Source organism: Polypterus senegalus, chromosome 16 (genome assembly GCF_016835505.1).
Source record: "Polypterus senegalus isolate Bchr_013 chromosome 16, ASM1683550v1, whole genome shotgun sequence".
Lineage (NCBI taxonomy): Eukaryota > Metazoa > Chordata > Cladistia > Polypteriformes > Polypteridae > Polypterus > Polypterus senegalus.
The window spans coordinates 102473468-102501163 of record NC_053169.1 but is presented as its reverse complement, the minus strand read 5'-3'; the positions used below and the strand labels follow the sequence as shown (position 1 = coordinate 102501163).

Here is a 27696-nt window from a genome sequence, read left to right as displayed (position 1 = left end):
CGATTCACTTAAACTCCTCCACTTGAGGTAGCACTTCCTCCCAAGGCTGGAGAAGGCACTCCACTTATTTCCGCTTGAGAACTCGGATCTCAGACTTAGAGGTGCTGATCCTCATCCCAACTGCTTCACACTTGGCTGCAAACCTCCCCAGTGTGCACTTGTGGTCACCATTTGATGAAATTAACAGGATCACCAGAAAAAAGTAGGGTGGCGATCCCAAGTTCACCCCCTCCACCCCTTGGCAGATATCAACACATAGATAATAAAAACTTAGTTTCATAACGCACGTCAACCCTCCAGTCGTATTTGCTCACAACACAGGTACTTTTGCCAAAACCTTGGTAAATAAATCTTTGTAGAAAGTGAAGCTCATCCAAACATATTCAATCTTTGGAACTGAAGACTGGCCACTTGACTGATGAATGAAGGAGATGCAAGTTGGGGAATTTGAATATACAGTATTTACTCGTGTACCAAACGCCGTCGTGCAAGACGCGCACCCTAATTTTTACAAAGAAAATCTAGAAAATCGTTTTGCCCTGTGTATGATGCGCGTTGTGATTGTATAAGAAGCGTTTTGAGAGCGCGAGTGTGCAAGCAAGTGAGCGGGAGAGAGAGAGCGCAAGCAACGAGCGAGCCCAAGCAGAAGTAGTAAACATTACAGAATTACATTTCCTCATGTATGACGTGCACCTGATTTTTTAATGCTAATTTTCTGGAAAAAGTGTGTGTGTGGTACACGCGTAAATACGGTACGTGTTTTTAGGAAGAGGATTTCTCCAGTTAATTCCACATAATAATAAAATCTGTTGTCTGTAATATTTTTCTAAAACTACCAGCTTTACATATTGAAAAAAATCATGTGGTGAGCATGCTTTATTTTTTTGTATTTTGCAGATATAAAACATCTGTTAGTATTTTATATTAGTTGTACCTAAATGTCTTATTTTGTAAGTCTTTGTTGGGCTGAACCAAAATACACTGAACTGAAGTAAATATTTGATATTTGTTAAAAAGAGTACAAATAACATTCAAACTGGAAAATAAACCATACCATGCTTTTCATTTTTAACCTTCCAGACGTCAACTAGTATGAGCAACAGCAGCCTCTGTAGTTTACATCATTACCGCAATAAAAGTGTCACTCAAAAATGCACTGAAACAGAACCCGATTTAATGCCCGTCTTCTCACATAATCATTTCCTTACCTTGAACTCCTTGCAGAAGTAGGTCTACTCCACTCCGGTAGAAAGAGAAGGCACCCTCAAAGTCCTGCTCGGCTTCTTTCTGCAGAGCTAGTTTGATCTGTTCTCCAGCTTTCTCAAGGTAGTCTTTCTTCTGCGTTTTGGGCTTGGGAATTCCAGGGAAAACAGATGCCCTACTGCCACCCTCGGCTCCATCTCTTCTCATCTCTGGTTCATTGCGAAGGAGGTCTTTATTGATGGACTCTGAAGATGGACTGAGACACACAAGCTGCTTGACTGGCGAGTCCCTGGCCGATGCCATTCCATCATCAAGCTCGGCAAGAGAGTCAGTGTCCACAAGCAAAGATATGAGGTCACTGTCACTTGAGAAGCCTAGAGACACAAATACAGCAGACAGCAAATGAAATATTCTTTGAAAAGGCTTTAAAACGATACTTCAAAGCGCAGTAAGCCACATATATCAAAAATCACATAACTAAAGGCATCCAGCTTCTCCAACTTCTCATTCCTGGAGGGTTTTGTTTTTTCCTGTCCCTTGTGGTCATCCAACCAAAGTATTGGACTTCTCATAAATGACATGAAAACAAATCTAAAAATAAGAACTCAACTTGTTCTATTACTTGTAAATCTTTGTTATGTGTACAGTGATTTATTCTTATTTACTATTTTATGGTATGCCATTTATTGATTGCTTTAACTTACCTTTTTTGGGTTTTCTTTTGTCTTGAAAGTTTTTAAATTTCATTTCTCAGAAAGTACCTTTTCATACAAAGAATATAAGGATGTAGGTAAAAGTGCTACACAAATAAAAAAAAATGTTGGTGTTGTTCTTGAAGTGGCATTTTATTTAGAATCCAGAAAAGCTAAACATAACTAAACAGAATTACACATCGCTGCTTACAAGAAACATCTAAATACTGTAGCACTCTACTAAGATTTGCCATAGATGAGATTTTAATAGGCAAAATTGCAAAAATTGTATAGAAGTATTAGTTCAAGGACTTTTCATATTTTAAATCAACAGCAAACATGCAGTTCAATAATTGACACACAAGACAGTAAATATAAAAGTGTCAAACTGCAGAGGCCACAATTTAAAAAAATAAAATAAAATTCTTTAATGATACTGACATCACGGAGATTCTAGAGAAGGAATATTCCACATATTGAGAAATACAAGCAGTACAAATGAAGTACTAATTGTACTTAATCAATTAAGCCAAATGTCTCCGTAATGGATCATATTCAGATATTACAATTATACTCTAAGTCAAATATATGAGCTTTAAAAGTTTGCCAGCAGACGTCAAGGCTGAGTTTCCACATGCTCCTCAATCAGTCCAAAGACATGCCTGTTATGACAGCCAGTAAGTGTAAACTCATTGTCTCTTTGTGACGGACTGGTGTCCCATCTAAGGTTTGTTCCTGCCCTCAGCTGAAAGCTTCCAGGACAGGCTCTGGTCTGAGTATGTCTCACAATGCCATCCACCTTGGCAGAGCATAACCCGTGTTAAGCAAAAGGAAGACACAGGATGACCACGTTTCTCTAAAACCTTCAAACAGTCAAATTTTTGATTAAAAAAAAAAAGGAATGGGAGATTAAGCAAAATTTTATATTTATTTAATAAAAAGTTTCAAGTGCCTGAAACCAAGATGCTCTAAGGGGCGATCCCTTTCATAATGTCTCAGCTTTCTATTGGTTCATGATGCTGGAGTTTCTCTTTATAACAAACAGCCCATAAACAAAGAAACAAAACCACCTATCAATAAAGCCAGAGCTGCTGCTGCGTTAGGCTGCACACTCCCATGGATCCACGTCCTAAGCTAGTAGCATTGAGTATAAAACATTTTAGAAGTGATCCACATTAATTCAATTAAATAGTAAAATGCCCATGAATCATTATTAATTTACTGTTTACTGCATACATGAGAGGAGTCACTAAATTCAATAGATTTATATTTTTCACAGACATACTGTACATCCTCATTATGTGCTCATTAAATATGAATTATTATGTAACAAACATTATGAAGCCCAGCAAATCATTTCAATTATTTTATTATCAGTGCACATATGGCCTTGAAGAACAAAGATAATTGATTTTTGGAAGGACACATTTTTTTCCAGGTGAATATCTGCATCACAGTTTCAGTGTTTAAATATGTAACATCTGTGTCATTATGAGAAACCTGAAAGTGTCTTTTCTGCAAAATGCGGACATAAATTGACTATTCTGATACACAAGGACCTACAAATACTGCGAAGCAGAGCATGTTTAATTAATATTTACTGCTAAAATAATAAAGTGCAACACTACCACTTTGTATTTAAACAAGCACTTGAAAAAAGAAAAAAGGACAGAAAAGTGAATCAAAACAATTCTGGAAAACAGAACCATCTTGGGCCCCTCTAATACTACAAGATGCAAAAAAAAAAAATAATTATATAAAACATTAATATTCTATTAAGAAATAACGCAAGTCATCTGAAAACCTAAAATACAACTGTATTGTCATCTAAATGGGCAGGTTTAAGCACGTGGACTGTTAGACGATTGGCGAGGATACGTGGTGATCGAGAACTGAACAAATCACGACACGTCTCTAATGAAGTGCAGTTGTGCTCCACCCTTCCACGACCTATTGCTCTACTGCAGCGGGCCTGGGGATCCCACTGTGGCTGCAGGTTTTTGTTTCAATCACAATCTGTGATAATAACTGACCTGATTAGTCAGCTGGTCTTTTCTCTCTTATTCTGCATTCAGAAAAGCACAGCAGTTTTGTTTTTTTACATTTACAAGACATTTAGAAATACTTTTATTTTTGCCATAGCTTTAAATGTTAAAACTCTGTGCTATTGTTTTCCAATTATTTTCCTTTTTTCTGTGAAGTTTGCTCCCTTCCTTGTATCCTAATAACGACAATTAAAAGCCAGAGGAGCTGACACCAAACAAGCAACGCTGACTAGTGAAAGGCTTCTTCACCATCAGACCCACAAATGAGTAAATAATGGATTAAATCATTGGAACACCTGGAAAAGCAGAATGAAAACCAGCATGAAAATGCAGGCCAGCCTTGTGATTCACAGCCTCACCTATTTGCAGGTTTGTCTTCAATAATTTCGGTAAATTGGTCTAAGTTCATTACAAAAATGTGGGAGGAAAAGCAGAGTGTGATCTCCGGACAACACAATTTTTTGAATGAATTTTGAAGCAATAATCCAAAAGGGGTCATCAGAAGGAACATCAAGGCCAAAACACAAAACCAAGTCACGATTACTGCCATATTTACAAAGCGCAATTAAATTCTTACTTGCATGTGTCTTCAGTAAAGCTCACCAAGACACACACAAACCGGCTTTACCAAAGTCGTTTGTTCTATTTGCCCAACTGAGATTAATCTTCTTCATTAAAGAAACAGAACTAATGCTTGGATGCCCCTGCCACCTCATACTGGTAGGACGAGATGAGAACCCCAAGGGCTTGTTCACAATTCTACATTTTCTCACGTTACAAACATTGTAGAAGCTGTATAATACAATTAACACACAGCACCAGTAAAATCAATTCTGTGCTAGGACACCAATACATAGAACCACAGTCAGATGCTGTGCTTTCTTCTTTATTTTTTCCCACTTGCATGTGGGGTCAATGTGCTTGATCAGCGTTCTCCAAACAGTCCTGCACCTCCTCACCAGTCAAGCCCTTTTTCTTCTGATCTTTTTATTTTACCGATCCACCTCTGCTTTGCGCTCCCTCACTTTCTCTTCCCCTGGACTTCCATTCCCATCACTCTTTTGTCCAAATTGTCATTGTCTCTCTTAATCACATGTCCATATATGCGTATTTAAAAACTGAATTTATAGCAGACCTCTGTTGACATCAACACAGTGCCAATCATGGTCATGTGATGCATTTTGGCACGTCACAAACACAAAAGATGGACAAAGTGAAGAAACTTAGAAAAAAATGAATAAAAATGCTTCAAAATCCCTAACAATATATTCCTCATGGTAAAAAGCTATAAACTGCCATATAAAAAAGTAAAGAAATGATAATTAATTGCTCAGCTCCCCGTCCCTCAGGCCTTCTGGCTGATAGGTCGGTACTTTGCTAATTTGTATCTTGGATATCTCGGCAGTCCTACACAGTAACACTGTTCTGAAGAGTGCTACAGAATATTAAACTAAATAAACGCTGAAGTACTCTGCTGCACACAGATTTAAAACACTTAATGGAGTGTTCTATATCGTACGTGTTGTGGAGAGTACAGCTATTCTTGGGTCACTGCACAGCAAACTGAATGCTTCTAGCTAAAAAATAAAGCAGCTAAAATTACTTCTCCTATAATTCTAGATTTAAGCTTTACCTTTTTTTCCCCAAACTCTGTCATAAAAGCAGACAGATTTTTTCCTAATTCTCCATATTAAGATTCAAGTTGTTGTTTATTGCTACATTTTGTACACAAAGACTGAGACCAAAGCTGCAAATTTGCTTTTGAAATACACTGAATAATTAATCCTGCTCCGTGTACCCCACTGTGTTGGGCAACCTTTTTTCTTTTTTTACAGGCCTAAAGACTGAATGGGCTTATATGAAAAATGCAACAACTGCCGTTATTACTTTAATCTATTAATCTAAGTTTATTTTAAAATAAATTTGTAATTCAACTTGCATCAGTTTGCATGGATGAAAGAGTCCATATGATGACACTCCTTTCCACCTCTTATAACCAGACAGATGTTCTGGTTAGACTGGTTGAGAGGGAGTGCGGATGTATGGGTGTGTGAGCTCTACGATTGACTGGTGCCTCATCTAGCGTTGGTCCTGCCTTGTGCCCAGTGTCGCCAGCTTAGGTCCTATCCCAAAAATACAACCCTCTTCCCTATGCACTTCTGAATTGGATTAATCGTCATTGAGAATTTTACACGTGATGATCCAGCAGTTCATGTGACATTGAGTTTGCAGCAAAAATGCAAAATCTATTGTGTTTCACAACCAGTGAAATTCATGCCATTGACACAATAAAAAAAGGCATACAACTGCTGTGTAGGAGTGATTCCATTTGTTAATTCGGCATTATTCTACCTGTAATTTAGTGTTTAATACCCCTGGTTTGGGTTGTTGATGAATTTCCTGTACTTTTTCCTTACAGTTGTGAGCCGTGTATTTTGGTTTCTCTGGTAGTACAATGCCCACTTTGCCACTTATGATGACAATGCTAAAAGGTGCATCAGAGACAGAAATAACACTCTGTCTACTACTCCACGACTCTAATAGCAGGCACATTCTTCACTACTAGAGAGATAACATGACAGATTGTTCCTTGCTCCATCTCACCCAAAGTTACCAAAGAAAACATGAATGTATGAGCCAAGTGAGACGCATGAACTGGGGTGTAGTGGACGTGAAGTAATTTAATATGTAAAGTCTAGTACCACCTTGGCATTTACTGTGGGAGCTTAGTGTAGTTTCTTTGGACATACTTAGTCCAACCAATTCTCAGCACTTTATTTTAACTCTCCTTTCTATTTTTTGTTTTCTAGACTTGACTTACAATGATTTTACAATCTCAACACATTTATTGACACCTTAGTAAAACACTAATGCTCTATTTATCTCTTATCTTTACCCAGTTAATACCAAAAACACACAAGTACTCAACAGCTTAGTTTACAGATGACGTGGTGTGCTTTGGATAATGAGCTGTTCCACGCCTTCTCCATACTTTTTTCTTGCCATCATTCTGGTGGAGGTTGATCTTGGATTGATCTGTCCAAAGAATGTTTTTCCAGAACTATGCTGGCTTTTTTTAGATATTCTTTAGCAAAGTCCAATCTAGCCTTTCTATTCTTGAGGCATATAAGTGGTTGCACCTTGCAGTGCACCCTCTGTATTTCCTGTCATGCAGTCTTCTCTTTATGGTAGACTTGGATATCGATACGCCTACCAAGCCCTGGAGAGTGTTGTTCACTTGGTTGACGGTGTAGATTTTGTCACTCGTAATATTGTAGCAATTTCTTGGATGGGTTTTTTCTGTTTTCGCAGCTTAAAGACGGCTTTTCACCTGCATGGAGAGCTTTTTTGACCACATGTTGTCTGTTCACAGCAAAATCTTCCACATGCAAGCACCACACCTCAAATCAACTCCAGGCCTTTTATCTGCTTAATTGATAATGACGTAACGACGGACTTGAACACACCTGCCCATGAAATAGCCTTTGAGTCAATTGTCCAACTACTTTTGAGCCCCTGAAATGAAGGGATTGTGTTAAAAAAAATGCTTTAGTTGCCTCACATTTTTATGCAATCTGCTTGTTCAACCCACTGAATTAAAGCTGAAAGTCTGCACTTCAGCTGCATCGGAGTTGTTTCATTTAAAATTCATTGTGGTAATGAACAAAACCAAATTTAGAAAAAAGTTGTCTCTGTCCAAATATTTATGGACCTAACTGTATGTGGGAGTAACAGGTGTGGTTTGTGAAACTCAAAAACAGTATTTAATATACTATTGGAAATAACATTTCAATACTTAGGAAAAATGCATATGTATAAATTGAAGTGTCTTATTTTCTTATTGTTATTGAAGAAGACAAAGACACGTTAGCAACAACAACTTTGCCTGCAACACAGAATCATCAAGTACACTGCAGCTATTCCCTCAAAATCTGTAGAACTACATCTCTTCTGTTAGGTGAGGTCAACAGCCATCCTATCCTATTCTCTTTAAAGACACAGTACTTCATTACAATTTAAAAAATAGACTTTTCACAGTTTATGTACAGGGTGGTCCAGATCTAATTATGCAGATCCAGGTCATCTGGATGACTTTGATTTATGCAGGGACGATTCCAGTTCGGCACAAAGACGATTCTTCATGTCTTTCCGGTCGCATACTTGTCGATGGTCCGGGATTTTTTGGGCGATTTTCTATGTAATAAACTTAATAAGTTATAGCGTAATGAAAATTGCATAATCTGAACCACCCTATATTGTTTATGTTTTTTCAAATGACAATAATGAAACAATTAAAACTATTTTAAAATAAGAACAGCAATAAATCTTTAATTAAAATTTCTTAGCTGGATGTAAATATGACACATTTGGACTGGAATAGCACAATGCGCTAAAAAAAAACAACAAACAAAAAAAACACCCTTCAATGCCCATACACTTGATTATTTTCAGAGTAAGTCCATCCTTGGCTCCCATGGCTGGTATGGCCCCTCACGTTGGTGTTTCCTAGCACTGTCTATCAGCATGTGACATCAACTGGGAAAGTTTTTCCCACTCCTCCATGCAGTTTTCTTACAGTTGTGTAATGTTTGAGGATTGTCTTGTGGAATGAACACAGCTTGTTTCGATGTCAATCCAATTCGCAATACGACATAGCCATTCCAGAATCCTCCACTTCTTTCTTTTCAGCTACTCCTTCATAGATTTACTAGCATGTTCAGGGTTACTGTCACAGTCCCATTCTGTTAAGCTTCAATCTTCTGACAGATGGTTTCACATCATCTTCTAGCACCCTCTGGTGCAATGAAGAAGTCACTGGATTCTATGATGAGGAGTTGCCCCCATTTCCTAATGCAGCAAAGCAGCCACAAACCATACCATTTCAACCACCATGTTTTACAGTTGTACAGTAATGGTCAAATACTGTCTGTAGTTTTCACCAAACATGTCTTATGATACTGTAGCCAAAACACTATCTTTGACTGGTCTGTCCAAAGCATATTGTCTCACAAGTTCTGGTTATTGTCCAGGTGTTCATGGTTTTTCTGGACAGCAAAGCTTTCCTCCTGCAAAACCCTCCAAGTAGATCGAATTTGTGCTGCTTCTTTCTAAATGTAGACTCATCATATAATTTGACATCATGGCAAGAGCTCCCTGGAGGTCCTGTGAGGGGACACTTAAGAGTTTATTGAGACTTTTCAGCCTCTTGTGCTCTGCTGTCAGGCTGACTTTGTCAAGGCAGCCAAACCTGGAGAAATTGTCAGTTTTTTGAAGTCTCCTCTGCTTGTAGACTATCTTCTGGTAAGTGGAATGGTTGATTTCCAATCGCTTGGAGGTCTTTAGAAATCCCTTCCCAGACTTGCAGGCATCAGTAACTTCTTTCTGAAGGCCTCAGAGAGCTCTTTGATACCGGCATGGTGGATAACACACATAAAAAACAAAGAGCAAACCAAACTAAATGTCTGAGGGTTGAATAAGGCAGGTTCAGTCCCGATCGTCTCTGATGACCTTCAAATTGTTTGCAACCGATTTTAATTTGTGGTAGTGATAAATGCAAGGATGTATTTATTTTCCACATGTTAAGACTTGCATTTATATTTATTTAAATTATACCAAGGACTATAAAATGTAAATGTGATATGATGGTTGTTATAGGATATCACCTTTACCTATACATACTTTTTAATTAAAGATTAAATCTTGATATGTCCACATATGTTTAAAAATAAGTAAATGGAAAAAAAAAAAAAAAGAAAACCACATATTTCATGGGGTGTACTTTTTCATATGACTGTACAGTATTTACACTGGGAGGGCCTGTTTTGCCTTCATTGTTCTCTTTAGCTGAATAATTTGAAGTATTACAATTATTCAGCTTCTTGTGTACTTTCTTTCCAAACGTATTTTGTGTCTTAAATCAGAAAGCTCATCAGGAGAGCAGTGGGCCCTACTTCAGTTGCAGAATCAAGTGGCACTCTGGCTAAAGCTTATGAAACATATTAATTATTTATAATCACTATCATACAAATTCAATCAAAGTAGAAAGAGTAGTCTTCTGGGAGTACACACACATTTATTTTCCTCACATTTCCCTTTAAAATTACTACTAACAATCACGCAAGAATCCTTATATGTCAATTAAGTAGGCCAACAAATGAATACCCATTCATCCACCTGCTAACCTACTTATCTACCTCAGCACTGTGCAGAGCTGAAGACGACCCAGGTGACCAATTGTGGATAGCAGAAATATGTAGAAGACGCATCTCAAGGCTGTCGCTACTCAATCTGAGTCACACCACACACGATGTGAGGAGATCTACAGTCATGTCAGCCAATTTCAAAGAAGGGAGAGGAGGAGGTGGACCTCCGGTTTCCACAAGTCGCTGGACATCCTGGGAGGAGTGCTTGCATTAAGGATGAAAGCAAAATCGATCAGACACCAAGAATGGGGAACAAACTGTTGACAGCAATTTGTTTCAACCCCACCCCCCCCCCAGAGACAACCATACACCACGGGTGAAAGGTTATCTGTAAATCTTATCATATTTGTGTGTTTTGGTTTGAAAAAATGACACGTATAAGTAGTTTTACAAAGCAAGTGTAACCTCAATATATGAATTAATGACAACTGTCAAAATTGACATTCGTATGTTGTTAGGCTTTTGTTTTCCAAACATCCCGTTCTCAAATTACAGTGGGATGCAAAAGTTTGGGCAACCTTGTTAATAATCATTATTTTCCTGTATAAATCATTGGTTGTTACTTAAAAAAATGTCAGTTAAATATATATATAGAGAGTTGTTTTGTGACACCCATGTTGCTACTCTTCAGAGAAAATTAAAGGAGAAGGGAAACTTACAATTGACCCCCTTAAATACTCTCTCATTATAGGATTTACCTGTGTATGTAGGTCAGGGGTCACTGAGCTTACCAAGCCAATTTGAGTTCCAATAATTAGTTCTAAAAGTTTTGGAATCAATAAAATGACAACGGTGCCCAAATTTATGCACCTGCCTGATTTTCTTTAAACAATTATTGCACACTTTCTGTAAATCCAATAAACTTCATTTCACTTCTCAAATATCACTGTGTGTGTCTCCTATATGATATATTTAACTGACATTTTTTATCGTAACAACCAACAATTTATACAGGAAAATAATGACTATTAACAAGGTTGCCCAAACTTTTGCATCCCACTGTATAAAAACACCTAGGACTGGAAATGTATGTACAGTATCACATGACAAATACATTTATACAACAACATTTGTCAAGAAATAACTGACTTCAAAAATACCAAACTAATCCTTTAAGAAATAGCATGGTAGTACATGCTGGCCAGCCCATGTAAAAGAAGTCTTCAATTAAATTAGAGAATGTGGATAGATAACAATTTAGTGTAAATAACAATGTGTTTATTCAATACATTACGTAAAAAAAAAAAAACACTACTTATTCAATCACCAACTGGCATCAAGTGAGAGTAGCACTTACCTCCCTGGTAATTCAACCTTATGAAAAAGTTTACCTAATTTCCGATATAATAAAACACTACTGTCTGCAAGTCCAGTCCCTCTAAGCAATCTGATTGAGGAGTCTGGCACTGGTCATATCAGTAAATTTCACTTTGGTAGCTCAGTCAAATGTGATTGAGACCAGAAGCTGCAGGCAAAAAAGGCGGACATATACATCGAGAAGTGCAAAGTTCAATTCATGACTGTGACTCTTTTATTATATATATATATATATATATATATATATATATAAAAATAAAAAAGAGGAGTTAAAATTAATACTAATGAGGTGCAACCTGAGTTGCCTTCAAAGATATGAAATATAATGAAACAGGAATGACCAAGTCAACTTGAAATGACAGTGTGAGACGTAGGCTTTACTGGAATGCAATTGAAAGAGAAAGTGCTGGCCAAGGCAAGTTAAAACACACAAGGATACCAAACACTGACAGGACATGTAGAGAAAACAAAGAGCAAATATTAACTTTATTCTATAACCTGTCTTTGACAAATGGCATAGCTAGTATAACATAAAATGGTGTCTCAAAAAATAGGATTGGTGAGTGTTTAAAAGAACTATATCACACTAAAAAAAAAGTGTAGGACTTTTTTTTTTTTTTCCCCAATAAAATTTGAGAACTGGTCAAGGGGCTTAATACTTTCCCCAAGGCATAGTGTGTTTTCCATTTCAAATCCACCCATAAGTAAGTTTGGGGTTGCAGGAGGATTGTAGCGACTTAAGTTGCACTGAAAGAAAGATTCAGGGGCTCACTTCTTTTCCTCTGTTCAGGCTGCTTCATCAGAACTGGTTGTGCATCAGCCATCACACTGTGACAATTACTTTTGCTGCTTTTTCAATAAATGCCTTACCCTGTATTTAGGTACTAGAGTGATGTACCATGTTCTCCTTGCATCCAAAAATGGTGAAGCAAAGAGACCCCCTGACTGAGTAGATTACAAAATGCATGCTTTCAAGTTGCCTGAAGAAGGGGTCGCTTTGCTTCACTTGTCATTACACCTTTTTAGTTATTGAAAATGAGTTCATTCTGTTAATACAAGAGAGTTACTTTTTGTAATCTTGCAAAGACCCAGACTGACAGGAGAGGACTAACCCCAGGGGGTGTTCTTTTACTTGCTAGATTTGAACATCTTTGGCCTGCTCTTTGAGGAGAGCCTACTTCAATATTAGGCACTTTTTTCCATATTGTTATGGTCAACACAACTCTTTTTAACGGTTTTGAAATATGTTATAATTGATAAAACACTCCTCTTCTTATACTCTAACCAAATCTGAAATCCAATTCCTGAAGATTACAGAGACATTGATAAATCTGAGGTTGTCAAATTCCAAGAAACCACCTTCACAAAAATTTCACCTCAAACCCACCTTCCTTGATGCAACCAATCACCTTTGTTTTAATTTATTTTGTAAAGCACCTTTCACAAGCAGCAGCAACATCTAATAATAACGGCTACTTTTTAATTTCACAAGCAGAAGATATTCAAATATCTTCAGTAATGGAACAGTTTATAGAAAAATAAGAGAGTAGATAACCTTGATTGCAGCAAGGCTAATGATCAAGTAAAAAGGTGCACAAATGCAGCTTTTAGTAATATAAAGATAATGTGTCTGGAAAGCACATATCAGAGACTGTGGGAGGCATGAACCTATTTATCAATAACAATTGTACTGTAAGAAAAGGAAAAAAAATTATTTGCTTTGCAACACATCTTGACATTAAAAGGTTGAAATTAGCACCTTGAAATGACACTTTTAAAAATGATGCAGTCGTGGATGTTCATTAAATAATGAAATCAAAGAAACTAAATTTAACAAAGTTACTTTAATGATACAGTGTACACGTTTGATTTTTTTATTACTATTATTTGGCAACATAAAACTAAGTATTTTCTTAAAGGATTAAAATGTTACTTGAGACTCAAGTTGCTTAGCAAAGAGAGAGCAAATTAAATATTTTAAACTATAATTCAGGTGAATTACATTCTGTGGGAAAAATGAGTGGAATAGCAGAGCATTCAATTTACCTTTGGTTAAAAAAAAACACAAAAAAAAAAACCAATCGCTTTAGAGTAAAACTGTGCTGCTTCAACATTCAAAAAATACTTTGAACAGAATGTTGACGACAGGTCGCCTTTTAAAGAGGTAAAAAAAAATCTTTAGAGATGTAAAAGGTGCTGCTCGTCAGGTCAGAGCTGCCAGAATATGAGCTGCACCCTGCTGCCTTCGGTGCTGGGCAGTGTTTTGTCAACCTGTGGGTCGCTGAACAACCGAGATGGGTCATCAGCTTAAGTTTAAAAAAAAAAAAATCAAAATTGGCCATTGCTTTAATGTTTTAGGGGTCTACTAATTGTAGATTTCACTTAAGGGGACATTTTGTTCCTGCATCTTGGGGAATTCAAACGACTGACATAAGCCCACTTATGACCTGTTACACGCTACAAGCTTCATTGAGAAAACCAACGGCCATGGAGAAGTTCCTCAAATATGCTGTAGCATCACCTACCAATTCCATATCAGCCTTAGAAAATTTGGCCCGTTCACCCGAACGCAACAAGACTGTTAAAAGAACACACAGCCCGGATTGTCTGAGGTATATTTTTCTTTTGCCATCAAGTGTGGTGAGTAACAGCCACTGTGAGTTACATACAGTGTGGTAATATCCAACAAAAGCATGAAGCCTTCAGCTATAAAGACATTTAGAAACAAAGCACTCTGCTTACAGAAGTAAACCTTTCGACTTTGTAAAAAAAAAAAATAAAAAATCTTGAGGCTTCACAAAAAACATTGCCATGTTTTGCACATAAAGCCATCAGGCACTCTGACATTGTCTTCGTGCACACTGAACTGTCAGATAAAAGAAAGCATGCAAAATTGCAAAACAGCTTATTTTGCCTTGTGCAGTGGATATGTGCTCTGCGATGCTAGATGAGGCAGCCACATGCAAACTAACACACATCCTTCTCTATACTCTATACTCTCTTCACTTACCCCAGTCTTAAACAAATTTGTAAAAATCGGACAGGCCCAGGTTACCATTAAAAAGACAGATGAACATTATATTTGATTCAGGAATAAACACCCATGTGTTGAGTTAATTCTGGATGAGTATCACGTGTATTTCATCTATTATTGCCAGATTTATTTAAAATGTTGAAAACATATTTACCATTAATTTGTCGGCTGGTTTACATGCCATGTGCAGTTATCTGTACTGAGCTCTGGTCTCATCTTCTATTCAGTATCCACTCTAGACTACCTGGACTTTTTTTTTTGTTACCCTTGTTTGCCACATCATAAAAAGTGTTAGCTTTGTGAAAGGTAGCCATTCCCCCTCTCTTCTTGGCTAATGAGCACATAAAATAAGACACCCTGGTTTACTTAGCAAAATGTTCTCTTCTCTGCTAGTAGGAGGTGCTGATATTTAACAGTTTCTCAAAACTCATTGAAAGTATGTGTAGAAAATGTTACAACCCCTCTTAAGCAGTGAACTCATTCCACACTCAGCTCAGGGCAAATTAGATTAGTTCACTGGAACTTGAAGCTCATAAATAACTGGACTATGTTCTGAAATCCCACTTTTCTTTACAATTCTCCCAGAAAACACTGCACTTCAGTTTTGCATGATCAAACTAATCTGTCATCTGAAAAGTTTAAAGTATCCCCTAAGCAGAAGGGCATCAGCTCATAAACATTTCAGCGCCAATATCCTCCCAAATTTAGGGCAACTGGTCAACCTAGATGAACCCCAAATATGCCCTTCTTTGACAGAGACAGACAATTCATGAATTTTGAAGTGTAGTAGAATGGGTAAAAAATTATCAATGAATCAAAAGCAATAGGATCTGCTTCAGATTCTAAATAGAGACTCGGCTTCATGTAGTATTTTGCAAAATATGCTCATTGCCAGGCAGTTAGTGGGATTTAAAAGACAGCCATCCTTCTGCTATAGCCCTTCTCATGACACAATGTAGAAGCAGACTAAATCAAACACTATTTTTGTCTTTGTCAGCACTCTCTGCAAACAGGAGACCAACATCTGCTCACCTTCAACACCCTCAAATGTGTCAATCATTACATTTTTTTCTTTGCTAATTTTGGGGATAACTGACGTTGATTCATTTTTATAATTTGATAATGAAAAGGAGCACACCAGGTACCTTTTTCAATATTGATGCTCAACTACGAGTACACTTTTCATATCCAGATAAAGTAACTACAGTGAATGCCCCAAACAATCTGAGCACTCTACATACGGTGCACGTCAAGCAGCAAGAAGTCAGTTGTTCAAGCCTACCGCAGTACAAATGTAAAATGCTTCCTGACAAGGATAATGAAAACTTATATTCCCGGTCTAAAGTATTTACCAATTTAATTTTAACTGTATAAACAATCTAATTTAGGCAAGAAAATATTTTTTTGTTTGGTATTAGCACTTAGCTGTGTGAGCATCCAATTGATTTTGGCAAGCAAGGATGAAGTATCCACATACTTCAGCCCCAATAGGTGTCGGGGATGTGTTCAGCACTCCAGCAGGCTGCAGATGTATTTCACACTATTGGATTCAATGGTAAAATATTCAGGTGTCCACCATTGACGTTTGGATACTTTTGGCTTTTTTTTTTGCTGTCTATTTCTCATCAGCAGTCAAGTATACTGTACTTTTACATTTTGTTTTTTGCTTACTCTGAAATTCTGTATGATTTCACAATAAAAATGTTAACTGTCTATGCAGCAATAAAGCAAATAACCCTCACTTGTGAAATATTCAATAGTGTGAACAAGCTTGTGTGTGTGTGAAATGCAGATTGTGTCAGCACTTGGCAGAGTCTGAAGCATTGCTGTGGAATGGATGCATTCAATATACAGTTTATAAATAAAATAAAAAATAAAAACAACCGCAATGTTATACCACACCACTCTGTACTGAACACCATCCCTAGGTAATTTAGCTATATGCAGCTTTAACACAATTTGTAAATAAATGATATGTGACTATAGGTGGATAGACTGACTAAGCAATCATTCTTATTAAAGACAGACAAAAGAAATAAAAGAAGCACCTTTCACATATTTATTCATTTTATGGATGTGCCAAAAATCCTGCTAATCAAAATGTAAAAATACATAAATATAACATAAATATACATGAAATACAAGCTTTCATATTTCAAAAAATTTAAATTATAACACAGTATGTCTTATTTATGAACCAGGCAGACACTGCTGGATTTTAAAAGGCATTCAGCCCAATCTATGGCCTACTAATTTGATTTCAAGATTTTAGTGAAATAAAATGTTACCAGGGAACACCAGAGAATCCTACCAACAGCCAATAATATCACAGCAGGATGATGTCACAAGCACAGATAAAATGTTTGAAAAAACTGACAACGGTTTGTGCATGGTTCTTTATTTTTTTTTGCAAAATAAAATTGTTGGCCTTGTACAACGTAATAGAAAAACTCACCTTTCTTCTAGTCAAATAAGTGTCATGAATATTATTCAAATTCTCCCAAAATTTTTATCTATATTTTTTCCTGTAGCCTTTTAACCTACAGTGGGATTTCAATATGCCAACGTTTGCTATCCTGGCACCACTGGGTACAAGATCCAACTGACAGTGGGGAAAAAAGCCCTTTACATGCTGCAGTTTAACACAGAAATGCCTACTCATACAGCACCAAGCTAATTAATAAAACACTCATGTCTTTTTGATACAGGAGGAAACTGGATTACTCAGGTAAAATAATGTGGACATGTGAGAAATGTGCCCCCTACACACAGAGAGTGACCAGGGCTGGAATTAAACTTGTCTGTCAGAGAGTTTAAACAGCTTTCATCTAGTATATGGGAGATAACCTGACCACCTAAAACACATACATCCCCAAGTCTGCCCTGTTTCTTTTACATAAATCAGCAATACGAGTAGAGCAGTTTGTATTCCAGTAGATTCAGATCGTAAATGGGGGCAGTAATCCATCACCGAGGACAAATGGGCGCACACACACGTGTGTGTATTTTATTATATTTATATTATATAGTGATGGATGTCCGGCGGGAGTTCCTGGCCCTCATCCCCAGGCCACCAGGAGGAGCTCTCCCGACAGTATGGACGTGCCCCGAATTCCAGCAGGGCCTCATGGACTTTGTAGTTTTTTTTGTTTGTTTTTTTTATATAAACACAGCCCTGCTGGATACCTTGGGGACCACAGGGAGTCACTGTAGGGAGGCTCGTGGACTCTTATGTGTCCTATAACCTGGAAGTACATCCTGGTCACATGAACAGGAGAAATGACGTACTTCCAGGTTGAAGAGAAAGACTTTTTACCCTGACCTGGAAGTAATAAGGACTTGGACTGTGAGGCAGGAACACAACGCGTCTGGGAGTCGGAGTATTAATTATTGATTTAGTGATTGTGTTTGTTTAGGAGTAGTGTGGAGTGGAGGGTGCGCATAATTATTATAATAAAAAAGAAGTATTGGACTTTTACCTGGTGTTTGCCGTGGTACCTCAGGATTCAAGAGAGCAATAGTGCCCCCTTCTGCTACTATCTATCTCTCATATCTATATATATATATATATATATATATATATCTATATATATATATAGTCACGCATGCGCGAGGAGGAGGCCGCGGATGGACCTTAAAGCACATCGAAAGACGTTCGCCGGCGGGAAATTAATCTTTCTCCTTTGTTTTCCAGAAGTAAAGACGCTCCGCCATAAGGCACTGTACCGCAGTACGTCCACTTCCGCCATCTTCCCTGACGTCAGCACTCCCGTCATGCCTCACGCCTCCTTCCCAGCATTCCTCCACTCCCGGCTCCTCCCATATAAAATGGCCTAGTATGGCGTCTTGCAGATGAATGTTTTGTTTTTCTCTGTTTTTTTGATTGTCTGAGGATTGTAGACAATATACGGGGCCAGAAAAACCCCAAAACGTTTTCTACTGTGCTTGGAATTCTTTACTATCTATAACTATATATATATACACACACACACACCAGCCAAGCCAACTAACACTCACTGGTCAGATTAACCCCTATGTTTCAGGAATGCAAAACTAGGGCAGAGCACCCAGTGCAAATAATGTTAGACATGGTGAGAAGATGCAAGAACTATTGGGTTACAATAAGAACCTCATCTCCCAAAGATATAAGGAAACAGTGCCGGCCATTGGTTCTCTGAGCCACCTACCATTTAATATGCTTTATAAAAGTGTAAAAGGCCTCCGACAAAAAGGTGCTATCAATATGAGGGGGTTTGGTCCACGGATTAATCTGAAACTCAGCAGAAAGGAATTCAGCACACATAAGATGAATAAATCGGCATCTAAACAGCTCGACTTACCGCCACACTCCGAATGACTGGTCGCTGTCACATCACTAAGTGCGCTGAGATCTTTCGTAACTAAACAAGAAAAATAAAAACAAAAACACTCAAACATGTTACAGTTTAAATTTTACATACTTTGCCAAGAACAACAAGTCAAGCCACATTGGAGATGGTTTATTCATTATTTAAAGTAGTTCATTTAAAGAAAACACTTTGTTGTGAAAATGGTCAACAATATTTTCAAAATGTTTTGTAAATTATATTAAAAAGGATTAAAGACTACAGTTAATCATGGCTTAAAAAACTGACTTAAAAAATCATGAACATCAACTTTATTTTTCTTAAGCTCATCAAAAGCAAAATATTCTTAATCTTATATGATCGTAAACAATTATGAATGGGTAAAAAAGGTCCATTTAAATAGAGGTTTACAAAATATGCATAAGAATTATAAGTTGAGTTGATCAATTCAATGTTTTGATTCTATAAGCAGCACAAAATGTAACTTCCCTTTGCTAGAATAAGATCAAAGCTAAAAGTGACAGATGTAAAGATCAGCTGATTTACAGAAGCATCGATCCCAAACATCAGACAACACTGCCATCAAGTGGTGAAAGTGGTGAGGCACTCAACACCCAGCTAAACTGCAATGATGCTTATGAGGTGTTAAGAACATGAGGCTCTTGTTACAAGAAAAACAAAAATGACAACACCATTATTAGCTGGTTTAAAATGACAACAATGAAAATTGTAAACAAGCATATTAAGAAAATGGTCGCAAAGTTTATAGGTACTAACTGAAAACTTTTTTTTTTTATGTTATATGAAATAGAATGGAAAAAACTATTATGCTTTAAAATCAATTCAAATTAAACAAAAGACAAATAACAGAGAAATAAAAATGTAGCCCTCACCAAAAAAGTGCAACATGCAGTTAATGAATTAACAGTAAAAGAACAGCCACCCCATCAACTGGAAAACAAGTATGGCAAAGAAAATGACTGAAGTGATGAAACAATGTACACCATTCCTAATCCTTCAGCATTTTTAATATCACCACTATTACATATCATAAGTGAACTGATCAATCTCCACTAATAACCAGACATCTAGTGTTATGTTTACTCCTTCGAAAAACTGATTTTTTTTACAAGCAAAAATCTTAAGTATTAAAACATCAAATAAAGAAGGAAAGGTCAGTCCGGTGCAGACTCAGTACACCTCCTCTGTATGATATGCCACCAACACACAGCCCGATGTTGTAATCGGGATGGCAGATGGGAGTTTCTTTGCGCTCCTTTCTTATATTTTCTCTATTGCTGCCGCATAAAAGGGTAGAATTGTCAGTGCCTGACCTGCACACTCCTTGTGTTATTGTAGGCTACCACAAGCACTGGAGCAACTGAGTGACTTCCACATTTCCCCGACACAAACAACTATTGCTGCATTGTGAACAATGCTTAGGGGGCTAACATCTTTGTCGTATACTTGACTGTAATCATTTTGCCCTTTTGCCAGGCATCTACATGAATCATGATGATCCTTCAGGTTATCCAATTCACCAGGCATACACCATGGTTGTTAGGTCATACAGTGCCGGATGCATCGTCTGATGACCAATTTGCATTGTTATTACTATTGCTTGATTCAACAAATGATTAAATTTCACTTTCTTCTAAAACTGGCTTTACAGCTTCTTGCTTATAGGCCAATGTGTTTTGGATGAAGGCTCCATTCAACTCATGAATTTATTAATTAACCAAAGGGGGGAAAAAAAACAGACATTCATAATTTTTGGCAGCACAATGTTAATTCACCTACTAATAAGCAGTAAAATATTGTTCCAAAAATTATTTGGGATTAACACTGTGAAATTGATCATTAAACGTCTAACTCAGGCTTAACCCTAATTACACAGAATTCTTACCTCCAGTCACACTATGGAAGTTAATACCTGCTATCAATGAAACACCAAAGTGTTGTTATTTACCAAAAGTGATATAGTTATATATCAAGTGGATGAAGCGTCTTTGAGAATATGTATGTTCAAGGTGTGCAACAATCAAATGATATGCTGCTACGTTGATGGATAAAGAATGGGTGACTGGGTATATAAAAAGTGCACCCTGTGCTAATTTCTGCACCCTACAATGATCAGGTTAATAAAGTGGGGATTCCATTCTATTAAAAAAAAAAAAAACATTTAACTTAAAAATATAATTTTAGATGAAGACCAGCAATTCTTTCACTTCTCCCTAGAGAGATGAATTTGATGTCAACTAGATGCAGGTTTGCTTCACCTGGTTTTACTGCAGACCCCTTACATCTCTCAATGGCCATGAAAATCCCAGAAAATGTTGTTCAATAGTAAATGTAACTGTTAACAGGAGGACATGTCCAGTAAATACTCAACATCTTCCTTTATGGAACACCTATAATTACCAGCATCACAAACAATCTTCACATTGAAATTTAAAGTGCATATTGACTACCAGCCTTGCACCTGGAATTACTTAACATCTACTCCATACACTGTGAGGCGCATGCCCAGCCATAGCAGCCCAGATCTGTAATCAGCACTTTGTACAATGCATAGACTCCTAGCGTAGAGTATTCCCACTGCAGCTCAGACAGAGAGCACATTCTTTGGTCTGTATTTGTCAGACAAGACTCTTTACTATAAAGCTAATGCCTTCATTTTTAACATTCATCTGGAGACCTGGGCTGCCCTGTGGCACTAAGCCCAATGGACGACACAGCCCTGGACAGGTTTACATTAACCTACAACACACAAACAAGCAGACATGAGAGAATCTGCACTCTCTATATATGCAGGATTTAAATTCTGGCATCAGAATCTTTGACAACACAACACCAAATGCTGCGTCAAGATGCTTCCCATGGCACCACTTAAGTTGGACTTTAATATGCACATTGGTTCATGTCATATGCCCTTTTACCTCCTTGCTTTTCACCTTTTTTCTGAATCCGCTAAATCAAATTGTATAGTGGCATGGAGTGAGAGCAAATTCTAGCAGCATCAAAGTGGAAGACAGGAATTAACCCTGGATGGCATTCCAGAAAACTGTAGGGAACACAACCCCACACAATAATAGAAAGTGCAGAATCTCCTGTGAACCTAAGAAAACTGGAGTAACTAAAGAAAACCATACAATGACATGGGTGGAACATACAGAAGTGCGCCCAGACATGGACTAGACTGGTATTTGGGCAGCAGTCTGCCCTGCAACACTTATTCACAATAATAAGGGCCACTGATATATACAGTCAGTCCATCCCAAGAACCCCCTAAATATTACACTTCTAGTAAAGGACACACCATTTTGCGCTGGATCTTTACATAATCTGCATTCTACCCCTTACCCCACAAACCAGCACACGCTCTTCCAACACAAAAAGAACAGATACAACAAGGAAAACAAATAGTAGAAAGGAAAGCATTAACAATGAAGCAACAAACTCTTCAGATACGTTCCAGTGCAGATTGATAAGGTGGGCGTTGGCTTGCTCTGTGAAACTGTGTCTGCTGAGCACTGCTACCATATTACTGGCAACATTTCTTCTGGAAAAATCACCTTTAAGTGCAGAAAGAGCGCCTATAACACGGACAGCACGTTTCTGGCAACATGTTGATTAGCACATGCAAGTAAGAATCTCACTGTATTCTGTACAAGTGACAATAAATAGCCTATAAATACATTTGAAATGGGCGAGCAACAACCCTGAAGACACAGAGTGATAACAACATGGATTGCACTTCCAGTTAAATTTAGTCATATCCACCTTGGTGAAGTATGAGACCAGGTATTTGGGGCATAGAAGACATTTAGTCGTGAATTATTTTGATCCATGTTATCTGTCAAAAAAAAAAAAAAAATCCATCCATTTAGTGTCTTTATAAAAAAGCTAGTATGTCTGCATCATTTGTTGAAATTGGTTTTGTTCAGTGAAATAACTGGACTTTGATATAAGCGACAACTGATGCAATCCATCCTCAGCTCCCTGTTGCAGCACTCTTGCCACCAATTAGCCATGACGTACAGGGCAGTGTATCCTTATAGCGAAGCAGCCACAGTCATAACCCAAAGGCAAAAAACATGCTCAGCATTCTGAGCAAAAGTTTAACAACACACTACAAGTTTCCTTCCGTGTAACTCTGCAGCAAATTTAACATGTCTCCTCTGGCTTGAGTGCGGTAGCATCAGCTTTACATTTTACGGTTTTATTTTACACAGCTGTGAATTGAAGTTCGTTTCCATCACATCCATATCAGACAGCAAGAGCAGACCCTCAGCACACAGTCTGCAGCTCCATGACGGCATATCATTGACCAGTGTTCATTTTGACAATACATTTTGATTTAGTTTTGGTCTACTGACTAAATTGCACTTTATAGTTTTATTCACATTTTAGTCATTTAATTATTGTTAGTTTTAGTCGACAAAACGTACATTCATTTTTGTGGAGTAGGTGGATATCTTATTTCACATTTGAACATGCAAATTATATAGTGCACCTCTAAACTATTCTACTAACATGCACACGAATGGGGTAAACCACATGTAGCGATTACTGAACATAAAATGAGGAGAGAAGTGTAAAAACGAAGGATTTACTCCAAAAGCCCTTGGTCAGATAATGGCAGCTCTGCTCTGTCGTCACGGCTTTCTGGTCCTCAACATGCCTTAGTTATGTTGCTCTTTTACCAAAAAAATGCATGTCATAAGTGCATCCTACTACAGACTTTACATTTTAGGGGTTATGTTCATAAACATTAGTTTGCCCTCCAAACGAGCAACACAAGTTTAAGTGTTGGCATATTCGTATTCCGCAGTGAAGCTGTACCGGACGTGCACATATCGTAAAGAACGGGAGATGCGCTACAAGCACTGAAATCCTAAATACATTTTATGTTTGGATTAACAAACGCAGCCGCTCAGTTCCGCAATGATGGTGACGAAGCAAATCGCTACTTCGTCTGAAACTTGCCTCGAGGTTTAACTGTTGCCGTCACTGCCACTGTGCCCGTCGAGGGGGCTTCAGCTGCCACTCTGAACTCACCCACCGGATACAAAGGGGATGTCGATGTGCTCATTACAATCCTGCCTACGCTTTCGTTCCTTCAACGGGACGGTGTGGGACGCTGTGTTAAAAGCAAATCATCCCCCACCGCCATTGCATTTGCTGTAACTGATAAGCGTCACTAAAGTCTAAAAACAGTTACAACTCACCTCGGATGCTGGGCGCTTCTCACTGCGCTCTCAAAGATGCACGAATCCGTTTCTCAAGTAACTCGTAAAGGGGTAAACCTGCCAATTAAAAAGCCCGTGTCTGTGCGTTGACTTTTTCCTCTCCATTAATCGCGTGTTGATATTCTCGAACACACGGCGTTGCCAGACTGGACTTCTACGGTTCTTCTTTCCGACGTGTTGATGTGGTGCCGTGTCATCACTCCAGCTCCCGCTTTTCCACATGTAGTTTTTACTCATGTCTTCCTCACATTTTATTGTGCCATCCGAAGGTATTCGTATATTTACGGTCACGACCTTACTATCGACGAGACACAGATTCGGCGTGAGGCTCGTCTTTTCCCGTCGAATGTCGGTAACTTGCTTCAAAGAAAAACGGGCAAGTCACAACACGTGAATTGTGGCAGCTCAAGTACCGAGCACATCAATCAAAACTTTTTGTAGTGTTCATCGGAATTTTACTGATGAATTAAACGCGTCGCGGATTCCTTAAATGCGTATGTTAAGTTTTCTTCTACCTACGAAGAAACTTTAATTTTTTTTTTTTGACATTATGGAAATTGCGAAAATTTTTAATTTTAAATGCACTGGTTTAGAAAACGAGTGAAGGTATTATAGGGTGAGGGGCGCCTGAAATTAAATGGCACGATGGCGGCTTCGCCTCTAGAACCGGGCCTGATGTGACACCCTACGAGCAGCACACGTAAAATAAGCCGACAGGTAACGGCACTGGCGTCGGGCAAGTCGCCACCTAGATAAGGTTACATACCTTAGCATGAATGTCAGGAAGGCGCGCCTCTAGGCTCCTCTTCAGGCTTGTGAGTTTCACTGTACATGGCTTACGCCGAGTTTTATTTTCGTCAGGCTGTAATTAAAGTTAGTTTAGATGTCTGACCGTTTTCTCGCTCAAGAATCACGTTAGCGGACATAGCGAAGTGGAGCGAGACTGCTGGTGACGCAATGATTCCCTGATAGCGCCAAAACGAGTGCTAGCCAATTACAAGCGTGTATACATGTTTCTAAAATCGCAATGCTGTATTCTTGCTCGTTATTTGTTGGCGGACCACGTCACGTGTAAGGGAGACTAGATGTACATTTGCAACATTTTCGTTTTGTTTAGTTTTCGTCGATAATGCTTTTTAAAAGCATTCGTCTTAGTTTTCGTCATTAACTGTGCATTTTTATTTAGTTTGTTCAGTTTTCGTTACAAAAAAAAATATATATATATCAATGGTGAGTATTTTTCGTGTTGGTTTTTATCAATATAATTTACACGGCCGCAGACAAAGCTTTCCGAGACACTGAACTTGTCATTAGTTTTAAAATTAAAAAGAAAAAAAATAGTTTCATGTTAAAGTTCTTTGTGAATGCTGACCACCTCTACTGGGCTTTTCAGGTTGTTTTGCTCGACTCTTTCGCTAGAAAGTGCACTACCACCAAAGAGGCAGCCTGCTCGTTTTTCCAAAATATACACAAACACGAGGTGGTTCAAAAAGACTAATCCGATTTCAAAGAGCCATATTTAAACAATCATGTGGGCACCTAGGAACCAATTCCATACCAATTGAAAGAGGTGGTCAGAACTGTCACCGGACGATGGCGCCCCACAGCCTGGCAAGAGATGGCAACCCCTGAGCAGAAAGAGTTTTGCGTTCTCCACTTCTTCAATAAGAGTCAATCCGTCCTACCTGATTATCACACATTGATTTTGTCCGTACAGCTGGAGGAGGCCATATTGAGCTCTTGTAAAATTACATAATAAACTTTATGCTCACCTAAACCATTTACAATTTACTACATTGTTCTGCAATGATTTACAATTGAAATAAATCATTTTGAATCACCCTGTATATCTATTTATGGACGTATTTAAGAAGCTTCTGCGAAAATGCCAAATATCCTCCTGGAAACAAATGAAGTTTTATGTTTTTTTTTATTTTCTTTCATTTTTCTTTATTGGTATTACTATGACAGGGTCACCATTTGACCTCCATTTTGTGGCTTGGCTTCTAGCATCGTCACAGTGCTGCCCTTGTGACTAGTGTCACTGTGCGTGTGTGTGTGAGACATCATGACATGAAATGTAATTAAGATGGCAACCTCAAAGCCCCAGTACCCTAGCACGGAGATGCATGTTATTTTTGGTCTCTGTGCCAATTCTTTTCTTTATCATTATTCATATTATTTCTTATTTGGTTGATGCCTTTATCCAAAGTGACTTGCACCAGATACAGTAGATACAATAGCTGTGAGATACAATAGTTTACATTTCTTTTGGTTTTTACCAATCAGAGAACAGGTAAGTGAGGCGACTTGCTCATGGTCTCACAGCGTCACTAGCAGGATTAGAACCCGCAATATTAAGCCTTAATCACTGTGCCACACTACCTGCCATTATTAGACTTGTTTCTGAACTTCAAGTTTTGTTTCAGTTTTTTTTTCTGGACAAAGTTTGAATTCTTTTCAGTCTTATTTTTCACTTTTTATGGGACACTTTTGGAATGCGTCTCTTGATCATCATGTTTCTGATGTCAAAAATGTGACAATATAAATATTGGCAGAATCTTCAATATGTGTTATCCCTCGGTAGATAACAACTCCTTGATGAGGATCTTTGGTGGAGTTAGACAGAATTACAAGTATGCCCTTCTCCGGGTTTGGTTCCAACTTCTCTTTTGGTTTTGACATGCGCTTCTTGTCTTGCCCTTTACTTTTGGCCGTCCTCGCTTCACTGTTACTCATTTTGCATCTCAAAGTCTTCTTGACTGTTCATGATAATCCTTGGTGTAGTCTGGTTACCAACGTTTGCTCATTATTTTTGCCTTTTCCTTCGGCTCCGTTTACTGATCTGACTGTTCGCCCGGTTTTTGACCCTTGCATGGTTCTTTAACTGCGAGTTTGAACATTCTCTTTGATAAATCTCTTCATTTCTTGATCCCATTTATCTAATCACCCTGCATGTCACAGGACTGGAGTGGGTCATTCTCCTTGGTAGTGTGATCTCGCTACTCAAAAGTCAACTATGTAAAAGTAAACAATATAAAAAGTTATTTATGAGGTAAAACCATAAATTACAGCTATAACCCTCTGCCTGCTCTTGCCATAAGTTAACGTTCCTCATATAAATTAAGAAGGCTAAGACGAGTAGCAGACAGCACACCAGCCTATGTATATGACGGGGGATAGTAGAGATTATGGAGGACATTTTTTTCATTCCTTTATAGTAACACAGTGATAGCACAGCCTAAAAATGAACAGATATACACCCACATAAACCTACAAAATCACACCTATTTTCACATCTTTATGAGGCTTGCAGACATAATGTGTATTCATTAGAATCTGACAAACAGAAGTAGTACCTTTGACGGTTTTCAAAGCACATTGTTTGATATCTCCATCCCATCAGATGTTTAACGTGACAGACAAAAGAGACCATCCATTCTGCTTAACCTCTCAGAAATGTCAGGAAAAAACAGCCTTTTAATTAGTGCTTGAATTTGTACGATTCTATGGACAGAGAACTATGATTGCTGCTTTGTCTTTCCCTACAGAAAAATCCATTCTATAGACCAATTTACTAAGTTTAATTTAAACAGAGCACTCT

At 38.0% G+C, this 27696-nt stretch overlaps 1 protein-coding gene across 1 annotated transcript in view; it reads right to left on the bottom strand.

Moving 5' to 3' along the window:
• The window catches only part of rps6kc1 (ribosomal protein S6 kinase polypeptide 1), a 134373-nt gene that overhangs the window by 90393 nt on the left and 16284 nt on the right, over window positions 1–27696 (bottom strand). The window contains exons 6-7 of the mRNA XM_039738095.1: window positions 18835–18894; window positions 1209–1577 (exon numbers count right to left, since the gene is read on the bottom strand). Of these exons, the coding sequence (XP_039594029.1) occupies window positions 1209–1577; window positions 18835–18894 (429 nt within the window). The remainder of the gene's footprint in view (window positions 1–1208; window positions 1578–18834; window positions 18895–27696) is intronic.